Source organism: Leishmania major, chromosome 20 (assembly GCF_000002725.2).
Source record: "Leishmania major strain Friedlin complete genome, chromosome 20".
Lineage (NCBI taxonomy): Eukaryota > Euglenozoa > Kinetoplastea > Trypanosomatida > Trypanosomatidae > Leishmania > Leishmania major.
The window spans coordinates 732,501-742,537 of record NC_007261.2 but is presented as its reverse complement, the minus strand read 5'-3'; the positions used below and the strand labels follow the sequence as shown (position 1 = coordinate 742,537).

The following is a 10,037-nucleotide window of genomic DNA, read 5'->3' as shown; positions in this document are numbered from 1 at the left end:
AACCCTAACCCTAACCCTAACCCTAACCCTAACCCTAACCCTAACCCTAACCAGTACAGTAGCACACCCGTACACCAGTACAGTAGTACACCGTCACGCACCCGTCCAGGTGGAGAGGGTGTCGCTGTGCAAGGAATCAGTGGAGATATAAACCCTAACCCTAACCCTAACCCTAACCCTAACCCTAACCCTAACCCTAACCAGTACAGTAGCACACCCGTACACCAGTACAGTAGTACACCGTCACGCACCCGTCCAGGTGGAGAGGGTGTCGCTGTGCAAGGAATCAGTGGAGATATAAACCCTAACCCTAACCCTAACCCTAACCCTAACCCTAACCCTAACCCTAACCCTAACCCTAACCCTAACCCTAACCCTAACCCTAACCCTAACCCTAACCCTAACCCTAACCAGTACAGTAGCACACCCGTACACCAGTACAGTAGTACACCGTCACGCACCCGTCCAGGTGGAGAGGGTGTCGCTGTGCAAGGAATCAGTGGAGATATAAACCCTAACCCTAACCCTAACCCTAACCCTAACCCTAACCCTAACCCTAACCAGTACAGTAGCACACCCGTACACCAGTACAGTAGTACACCGTCACGCACCCGTCCAGGTGGAGAGGGTGTCGCTGTGCAAGGAATCAGTGGAGATATAAACCCTAACCCTAACCCTAACCCTAACCCTAACCCTAACCCTAACCCTAACCAGTACAGTAGCACACCCGTACACCAGTACAGTAGTACACCGTCACGCACCCGTCCAGGTGGAGAGGGTGTCGCTGTGCAAGGAATCAGTGGAGATATAAACCCTAACCCTAACCCTAACCCTAACCCTAACCCTAACCCTAACCCTAACCAGTACAGTAGCACACCCGTACACCAGTACAGTAGTACACCGTCACGCACCCGTCCAGGTGGAGAGGGTGTCGCTGTGCAAGGAATCAGTGGAGATATAAACCCTAACCCTAACCCTAACCCTAACCCTAACCCTAACCCTAACCCTAACCAGTACAGTAGCACACCCGTACACCAGTACAGTAGTACACCGTCACGCACCCGTCCAGGTGGAGAGGGTGTCGCTGTGCAAGGAATCAGTGGAGATATAAACCCTAACCCTAACCCTAACCCTAACCCTAACCCTAACCCTAACCCTAACCCTAACCCTAACCCTAACCCTAACCCTAACCCTAACCCTAACCCTAACCCTAACCCTAACCCTAACCCTAACCCTAACCCTAACCCTAACCCTAACCCTAACCCTAACCCTAACCCTAACCCTAACCAGTACAGTAGCACACCCGTACACCAGTACAGTAGTACACCGTCACGCACCCGTCCAGGTGGAGAGGGTGTCGCTGTGCAAGGAATCAGTGGAGATATAAACCCTAACCCTAACCCTAACCCTAACCCTAACCCTAACCCTAACCCTAACCCTAACCCTAACCCTAACCCTAACCCTAACCCTAACCCTAACCCTAACCCTAACCCTAACCCTAACCCTAACCCTAACCCTAACCCTAACCCGTACACCCGTACACCCGTACACCCGTACACCGTTACGCCTCCGCCGGTCAGAGTGTGTTTCGCTGCGGATTAGAAGCGTGGAACTGATTCACAGCACGCTATATATACGGACACCGATGTGCTTGCACTTGTCCGGGATTATGTGCTGACAGAAATGAGAGGCGATACGGTTGTTTTGGTATGTATACAACGGCAACGGTTAAGTGCTGTTTTTGCACAGGAGACGATGCTTTCGGCGGCCAATCGCTCAGTGTATAATTTGGTTCGCTGGTTTTGTATTACGGCGTTTGTGCAGGCGAAGATGGCTAGAAGGTTCTTTGCGGACTCGGCTTCTAGTCTCGACGGTGCGTGGTTTTGTACTCGCTTTTTCTTTAGATCGTTCGCAAGATTGAAGAAAAGATGCTGTTTGGGCTTGAGTGAAACGACACAAAGAGTGCAAAGAAGCCGCTTGGGCAACATCTCTGTATTCTTGTCCCCCCCCCCTTCTTGCGCAATTGATGAACTGGCGAGTCGTAGGGCTGAGAGGCTCTGCGGGAAGAGACCGACTTTTTTTTTGGCGGGTAACACGGATGCTTCTGGGCGACACGTCAACCTAAAGCTTCATGTAGAACGACGGCACTGTCATGTAATATGGGCTCCCCGCTGTGTGACCATCATGATAATGGCAGAGTTGAGCAACGTCTGTGCTTGAGAGTCATTATGATTCTTCGGTTCCGCTGGAAAGGCGGTGGTAAGTGGGTGAATGATGCGTGTGGTGTGGAAAACGATGCACATTGGCTGTGCTGGTGTGCTGTAGCGATCGCGATGGAGTGGGTGTGCAACTGTGCGAAGCGGTGCCTGTGCCTTTGGCATTGGGTATGGTGTAAGACAAAGAAATTTTCACTGGCACCAGTCGACAACGCTTAGGGTGAAAAGACTTTGGTGTCGAATTCAATTTTCACTGAAAGCAAATTCAGAAAACGGAGATGAATTCGGGAAAAAGTGGCCACTTGCTTTTGTACGCATGTGCTCTTGATGGACCATTAATCGATCACGCGGCAGTCCCTCGGGTGAGAGCATGTGATTCGCTGTTTTCGTTATGGAAAACGTCGAAAGAGGTTCCTGAACGCTACTGTAATGGCATCTTCTACCCGCTTTGTCTTTTGCTTGCACGACCTCTGGGTAAATATGTGATTTTGCTGATAGCCTCCAAAGCTGATGTTTTTACCGCACGCGAGCGATCGAAGATGAAGGTGTACTGCATTTACGATGGAAAGAATGTCAAGGGCGAGGTTGTAAACAGGATGGCAGAGTCCTTCAAGCTGAAGATCGATATACCAGCCTCCTGGAGAGAAGGGCCGTGTGAGCGACTTCTTACGTTCTTTCTGAGAACACTAAAGGCGAAGCGTGATGTCGATGTGGCTGCCGACGAGGTGGTGATGCAGTGTAGTGGTCTTGTAATCAGGCTGCGAGACTCTATAGGAAGTTGTGTTTCTGATTACAACGACATCGTTATTCTGCACAAGATACCGGAAAAGGTAGAGGGGACCCATGAAGGCGAGCTGAAGTGTACCAACTTCGGCTGTAACGAGTACTACAAGGAGGAAGAGAATACGGACAACTCATGTCATTATCACTCCAAGGGTCCCGTATTTCACGACTTGGAAAAGCACTGGGGGTGCTGCGAAGGCAAAAAGGCCTTTGACTGGGAGAGTTTCGAGCAGATCCCAAAGTGCTGTGTGGGTCGCCACAGCACATCAAACAAGCCGTTTGTGTTTCCGAAGGAGGAGGTGTTGAACATCCCTCTTTCGGCCTCTCAGGTGGCGCAAGCAAGCGCGGCATCCTCGGGCATGCACGACGGGAAGCGAACGACTGGGCCGAGGGAGTTCGAGGGGGCTGCGTTTGCGCAGACCCAGCCCCAGGAAATTGTGGATGGCAAGGCGAGGTGTCGAAATTTCGGTTGTGCAAAGGAGTTTGTGGTCGCGGAGAACACGAAGTCGTCTTGCCGTTACCACAAAGAGGGACCTGTTTTCTGGGACACGTACAAGTACTGGAAGTGCTGCCCGGATAAGAAGTGCTTAGAGTTTGATGACTTTGTGAAGGTTCCCGGGTGCTGCGAGGGAGCGCATAGGCTGTGAAAGTGAACAGAATCGAGCACATATACATATATGTGGGTATGAGGCGCAAAGCTCCCCTGCCTTTTCTTAAGCGGACATGCGAAATTCATGCCTTTGTTTTTAGTCCCTCTGCCGGCTTTTCTCTCTACACTTTGGCAAGTGGAAAAATACGTTTTCATAACGGATCGCTGTGGCTAGGGAGCTAATGAGTGTGTTAGGTGTCGTCTGTATCTTGGATGCACTGTTGACTTCTCTAGCCTTGTTATGAGTTTCCTTTTCTCGTGACAACGAAAAGGAGTAGTGGAGAAATGTTTGAGCACCAGGCGCAGCTCCGTACTGCTGCTCATGCAAGAAGATACTGTACTATTTGCAAGCTGCTTTCTTCTCTTTTTTGCCAGTCACGCAGGTACATATATCTTTTTCCCCCTCACAATGGCGCCTTTGAGCGTTGCTTACATCAGCGGCACAACCCTTTCTCAGTTTCTGGGTGCTGCATTCTCTTGTATGAGTGGTCGCAAGTACATTTGTAAGCTCTATGGATTTATTCAGAATGTCCATGAAATCACGGACGATCGAATCACGCACGAAAGTCGCGGCGTAGTAATACTAGGTGCCACTTCTATCGGCTGCAGCGATACGTCTGCTGGAATGCAGAATATGGGGTACTTGACAATATGCCACTCACCATCTCACAAACTGTCGTATGCAGATACGCAGAAACTGCAGAGGAAGCCGGGGCCAGGGGATGCTACACAACAGGTTCTGATGCACATTACGAGCGAAATGAAAAGTGATGGTACTGCGCGAGTGCTTTACAGCTTGTACGAAGTGGGAGTGAAGCCGTTGATGCCGCTACAGCTAAAAGTGGATAACCTTGTTGGTGTTTTGGGGGGCTTCGCAAAGCTGTCGAACGCTTACGCTCGCAATGTGTCCCTGACAGCAGCGCTGCCAGCTAACGTTGGTGCGGGGAACGAAATGGAAATGGTCGAGTTTGAAGACCCTCATGCGAAAGAACTGGAAGCTCTGGCTCGAGAAAAGGCGGATTTAACCAAGCGTCTTCTTGAGCTGAATCGGAAGTTGTCGAACTGTAGAAGATCAGAAATGTCGTGAGTGTAGGGGAAGGGCACCTTTACAGAGGCGTTCGAGAATCCCTTTAGCGGCTCTGTATTCATCGACCTTCTTCTTTTGGTTAGTGGCGCCGTTCGTCACTCATTCGGCTATGAGGTAACTGCTCAAGGAGAAAAAGAATTCCCTTGTGTTTTTTTCTTTGCGTGCTTATGTTCGAATCGTGAGTGGAGGCTGAGAGTGCATGTCCCTCCACTAGCGCGCGCTTGACAGCCTGCTTCTGCGAGACCTTTGCAATCAACGATAAGTGCTGCTGCTACTACTGGTGCGCAGGTGAAGCTTCACACCCTTATACGTGCGCCTTGTCCGCCTATTTATCTCTGTACTGTTTCCCCTGCGTCATTCTTTATAATAATAATGGAGTCCCTGCTAGCCTTTGCGGGACATGGAAGCGGTACTCGCTCTTCACACAAAGCAAGGGCAGGGTAGGTCGTTGGAGTTGTCGCTGGAGTCGAGTAGCACCATTCTCACCGCAACTTCTCGCCGTGTGGTTGAAAATGGAAATGACCTTGTCTGTCTCTGTGAGGGACCGTGTTGCTCTTTGTACTCGTTAGCCGATCGCAAGCTTTTTTTGCTAGGCACGTACTTTTTCCGGCGGTCTGGAAACCTTCTATTATTCAGCGTCGTTGCTGGTGAGGAGGTGAAGGAGTTTCCTGATGGCGCCAGCGCACAGATTGCAGCATCTACTGACAAAAGTGTGCTGCAACTTTCTGGTGACGGGGATGTTAACTTCGCGGGGTTTATCGGAGATGCCCTTGTCGTTGGCACCAGCGCCGGGTATCTCGGTATGCTTTTTGTGAGCCCTGATCGACGTCGTGTTCTTGGAAAGTCGACACGCGTGCAAGACAGACATGGAGTGATTTGGTGCATTCGCTACGATTCGAGAGAGTGTATATGTGTATCTTCCGACACCATGACGGTGATTCCTGTTATCCCAGAGTCCGAGGGTGCCATTATCCGCACCAAAGAGTTCGAGGGCGGCTCAGTCGCGTCAGTGGCGGCGTCGCAGACTGAGCCGGACTGCTTTTTTGTAGCTCACGGGGAAAGCCGTAATCTGACAGTAGTGCATGGAGATTCTGGCCGCACTCTCCATAAGGAAACGCTCTCGCTGTTGTCGGAGGAGCCGGACCCAGCCTTGGACGTAGCGCGAGTGATCCCGACGATTTATGCGCATGGCTGCAGCGGTGTGTCCTTGCTTGCCGTAGTCTATCCGGACGCCGTGTCGTTTACTGCATGGGAAGGTCACTTGCTGGTGTCCACAGCAGCGGTGAAGAATGAGCTCACTACATCCTTTGGTCTTGCGTTTTGGAAAGGCACGGCAGATGGTGCCCGGCTGTGCGTTGTGCGCTCCGACTCTCGATGCCTGATGTATGATGTGGTTATGAGCAAGAGCTTGCCTGGCGTGGAGGAAATTGTAGTGGCTCAGCAAGTGACGCTGCCTAGTCATGTGGCCTGTCTGATGGGTGGGGTGGAGACTGGCGTCTTCCTGTGTTGGCGCAGTGGCACCTCACTAGCGCGCTACACCGCTCTACTGCAATCCCGCGCGGAAGAGAACAAGTTCGAGCCTATCAAGGTGTGCAGCGCTGTCCGCCCCTCGCTCGCCTCAACCTCCGTGCTGCTGCTCGAGGTAGTTCCGATTTACGGCAGCTACGGCGTTGTGTGCTTGTTCAGCACGGGAGAGTGCCACCTTTCGCTGTACAGCAAACCTGGTACGGTACTGCTCGCAGTCGAGGAGCACCCCTATGATGCAACGAGCTGTCTAGCGTTCGAGGGCGACGCAGGCAGGTACTCTTGTGTGCTTGGGTTCAACGCCGGCGACATAAAAGTGTTCGTTGGCGGCCAAATACAGGCAAACGTTCGTGTCGCACACTGTGGTGCCGTGGACCGGCTACTGAAGCTCCCGAAAATGAATGAAACAGACGACACGTTGTTCGTGAGCATGTCCACGGAAATGGGTACTGTGTGCTGCCACGCGGGCGCGAACGCTGCGGTGTCGCGGACCATGTGCTCCCCATCGAGGCCGCTTACCGCTTGCCTGCTTAACCGCAAGCTAGAGTACATGTTTCTGTTCTCGGAGGATACCGGCAACCTCTGGCACCTCCCCACGTGTCGTCTCGAGCGGGCGTTTCGGTCGCCTCCTGGGACACTGGATCGGCAACTGGACAACCTCCTTGAGCACCACTGGGCATCCGCGCTGAGTATCATCAGGTACCGGTTTGTGGGAGGGGAACACTACGCAATCCGTATCGATGTCGACTGCCTTCTCAGTGGCCTCGGTGTAGGGGAGCAGTCCTTGAAGCGGTCGTCGTTGGAGTATAGCTCGGCATTGAGACTGATGCTCGGGTGCCTCGGCGAGAGCTGTCCTCCTTCACTTCCCAGAGAGGATGCTCTTTGCGAGGTGTTGGATGACTTGGGCTTAGTCGTGACTGGAGTGCAGACGCACGAGTGTGTTTGGTGCGCGATCTTGTTGCTTTGCGGACTTCTAAGCCGCACGTCGGACGGAGCATGCGCGTCCGCCATCTGCTGCATAATAGAGTCGCTTGGTGACAAGCTTACCTCCAGCCTGGCTCCAGATCCATACCGACAGGCCGACGCCGTGCAGCACCTTTTATCGCGCTTCTATACACTGCGACGGTCAACACCTGCGGCATTTCGCCACGCACTTCGGCTGATGGCAACGAAGATGTCTGTGTGCAGCCTCGCCGATGTTGTGAACTTGCTGCGGTCACGTGCGTTGGCCGCGCAATCGCCCGAAGCTGCGGGAGACGAAGCAGCTGGTGCGCTGCCGCTGATTGAAAGTGAAAGCGCATTTACTGCCCTATTGGTTCTGTTGAGCCTGGCTTCTCAGCGCGCCGACTACAGCCTCCAAGCGGAAACGCCGCTTTTCAGCCTCCTACGCCAGAGCACGGTGGAGGCTCAGCGCGCTGTCAGAGCCGCGTTGGACGACGATCACACGCTTTCCCATCGGTCCGCAACACTGCTCGGGTTGGTGGAGAGCCACGCCACTCTGTGCGCCTTGGGTGAAACGAACCCCTTCCAGAGCTTCGTGAAGGCCCTTGTGAGGGAAGCTTTTCGTGGGAGTGGCGAGGAAACCAAGCAGGCGTCGCTAGAGGCGCTGGAGCGGCTGGTGGGGCAGGACCCGCAGGGATTTCTCTCTACCTACGTCGTAACAGACTTTCACCTTAACGCAGAGTGTCGGCCGTACATTATTGTCTTCCTTGCCCACTTCGTTAAAAACTTCCCATACGAAGCCTATACCGTGTTTAGCACAATCGCGGACATATTTGTGAGCGGTCTGAGCGACCTTTCTTCCGTCAGCAAGGACGCTGCCTCCATCTATCACACTGCTGTGTCGCAATTGCTGCGCGTCACGACGGCGTCGCTCCCCAGCGTATCGCTACAGCAGAGCCTACGGCACCTCGCGGTGGGCCGAAGCGACGGCAAGGTGGTGGTGTACAACGTGAAGGCAGCATCGATCGTAACCGCCTTCCAGGCTCACTCAGCGCCGGTTTTGGCAGTTGCCTACAGTGGCAACACATCAACTCTTGATATCGCCACCATCGCCGAGACTCTGGACGAGATCAAGGTGTGGCGGTCGCCAAATCAGTCGTCGTCCCTCACCAGCTTCTTCAGCGGCAGTGGCAGCACGAGCTTCAAGCTGGTTGCCGCCGCACCTGTGCCGTCGATGGGCCTGCGTGGAGAAAGCCTGTCGCTCCTCATCAAGTACTTTCAACTCAACTGGCTGTCCCCGCAGTGTGTCGAGTTTTCTTCTCCGTATCACGGTAAGGTGCAAGTGGCGCTGCCGTGAGTCCCATTGCCTTCTCCCAGGTGTCGATGTGCGTGTGTGCGCTTGGCTCGATAGTGGGGGAACTTGGACCGGGTGAAATGATGCGTCGCGCAGGCAAGGTGTGAGAGCGAAGAAAGAGAAGAGCAATCATGTAGAATAGGGCGGGCTCACAGTACAAGAGCAGCGAGGGTTTAGCAAGATGGCTGGTGCAGTGCCACAAGTGTTATGTGCGGCCGCTCACCATAGGGGAGGCGGAGAAAACAGAACAATGTGCCTTTTCCCCACTACGCATGCCTTGAAGCAATACAGTGTACCGCCGATGCGCCGACGCCTCCTGACACAACGCTGTGCTCGCACCCTCCATCCTCGCACCCGCTCTTCTTCTCACCTATTCCGGTGATTACCGGCTGCCGTATCCCCGGGAAAATGGTGGACGGCGCTGGTTGCAGAGGAAACTCTTCACACGGGCACACACACACACACGCACAGTAAGGATCACGCAAGTGCAGCATGTCTAGGGCAACGGGCAACAACAACGCCGTTGTAAAAGGCGGTGAGCCTGTGCCAAATAAGGAGGAGAACCTTCCGGTCCTCGCACGGGTGATCAACCACCTTCTTACGCCGGGCTCCTCCCTGTCGCCGATCGTGTGGATCAGCTTCAATCTAATCATGCTGGCCCTCTTTGGGGTCTGGCTCATGTTTGTGTTCGCGATGCACGATAACATCCACATCTGGGCTTTTGGCTTCTTAGGGCTTGGCCTGACCGCCTCCACGAACTGGCTCATGAAGATCATCTTCAGCTCTGGCTTGGACTTTGCCTCGCAGCAGCAGCGTGAGGCAGTGGAGAGGAAGAGCAGCGACAAAAAGAATGATTAGCACGTTTGGTTGCCCTTGTCGTCTCGACCGGTATTGTGCCCAGATGGGTAATAAAACGGAACACATGAATCTGCCGAGCTGCTCTGTGACACATGTCCTGCTGGCTTTTGTCACTGCTCGTTGCCGCTCATCGTTTCTCGGCGCTTGAAGCACCTCGCCGCTCCCTGCGGTTGGGAAGGTGACAGCGCAGAGTGAGCTGTTCTCCATAATGGCCGAAGAGAAGCCAGCGCAAACGCCGTTGGGCTGCGCACTTGAAGGAAGCTTCAATGCGCGGGGAGCTCCTGATAGCTTGCGCCACCTTCCCCCCCCCCTCCTTTCTCCTCGCTTGTTTTCGCTTGCACTCGGCGTGCCCGCACGTCGTCTCCATGGTGAGCACCTTTTGTCTCGGCAAACGCGCGACGACGCCCCCCCCCACACACACACACTGCTGCTGTGTACGTGGGTTTCGCATCACACCGATGTCACGCACACTCCCTGGAAAAAGAGGAGAAAAAGAGCGTGCAAAGCCGTAAAAGGAACGTTGGAAAGGCGGAGTGACCAAGATCACGCATGTGGCGCACGTCATGCGCGGCGCGCTCGAAGGCGCTGTCTCCGTACGCGCAGGCGCTGAAGCAGGTGGCACTC

At 53.8% G+C, this 10,037-nt stretch overlaps 5 protein-coding genes across 5 annotated transcripts in view; all 5 read left to right on the top strand.

The window, feature by feature from the left end:
* Nucleotides 1–2,755: 2,755 nt before the first annotated feature.
* On the top strand, nt 2,756–3,646 carry LMJF_20_1620 (conserved hypothetical protein; the record flags this gene model as incomplete). Its single annotated transcript, XM_001682877.1, has 1 exon — nt 2,756–3,646. The coding sequence occupies one exon, from the start codon at nt 2,756–2,758 to the stop codon at nt 3,644–3,646; it is 891 nt and encodes a 296-aa protein (XP_001682929.1).
* Nucleotides 3,647–3,970: 324 nt separating this feature from the next.
* Nucleotides 3,971–4,735, top strand: LMJF_20_1610 (conserved hypothetical protein; the record flags this gene model as incomplete). The annotated part of the gene is made up of 1 exon (XM_001682876.1): nt 3,971–4,735. One exon carries the CDS (start codon nt 3,971–3,973, stop codon nt 4,733–4,735), a length of 765 nt encoding a protein of 254 aa, XP_001682928.1.
* An 802-nt stretch (nt 4,736–5,537) lies between these two features.
* LMJF_20_1600 (conserved hypothetical protein) lies at nt 5,538–8,558 on the top strand (the record flags this gene model as incomplete). Its single annotated transcript, XM_001682875.1, has 1 exon — nt 5,538–8,558. One exon carries the CDS (start codon nt 5,538–5,540, stop codon nt 8,556–8,558), a length of 3,021 nt encoding a protein of 1,006 aa, XP_001682927.1.
* A 489-nt stretch (nt 8,559–9,047) lies between these two features.
* On the top strand, nt 9,048–9,413 carry LMJF_20_1590 (conserved hypothetical protein; the record flags this gene model as incomplete). Its single annotated transcript, XM_001682874.1, has 1 exon — nt 9,048–9,413. One exon carries the CDS (start codon nt 9,048–9,050, stop codon nt 9,411–9,413), a length of 366 nt encoding a protein of 121 aa, XP_001682926.1.
* A 549-nt stretch (nt 9,414–9,962) lies between these two features.
* The window catches only part of LMJF_20_1580 (conserved hypothetical protein), a gene marked incomplete at both ends in the record, with an annotated part of 3,057 nt that continues 2,982 nt past the window's right edge, over nt 9,963–10,037 (top strand). Inside the window, one exon of the mRNA XM_001682873.1 lies at nt 9,963–10,037. This exon is cut by the window's right edge and continues 2,982 nt beyond it. Within this exon, the coding sequence (XP_001682925.1) occupies nt 9,963–10,037 (75 nt within the window).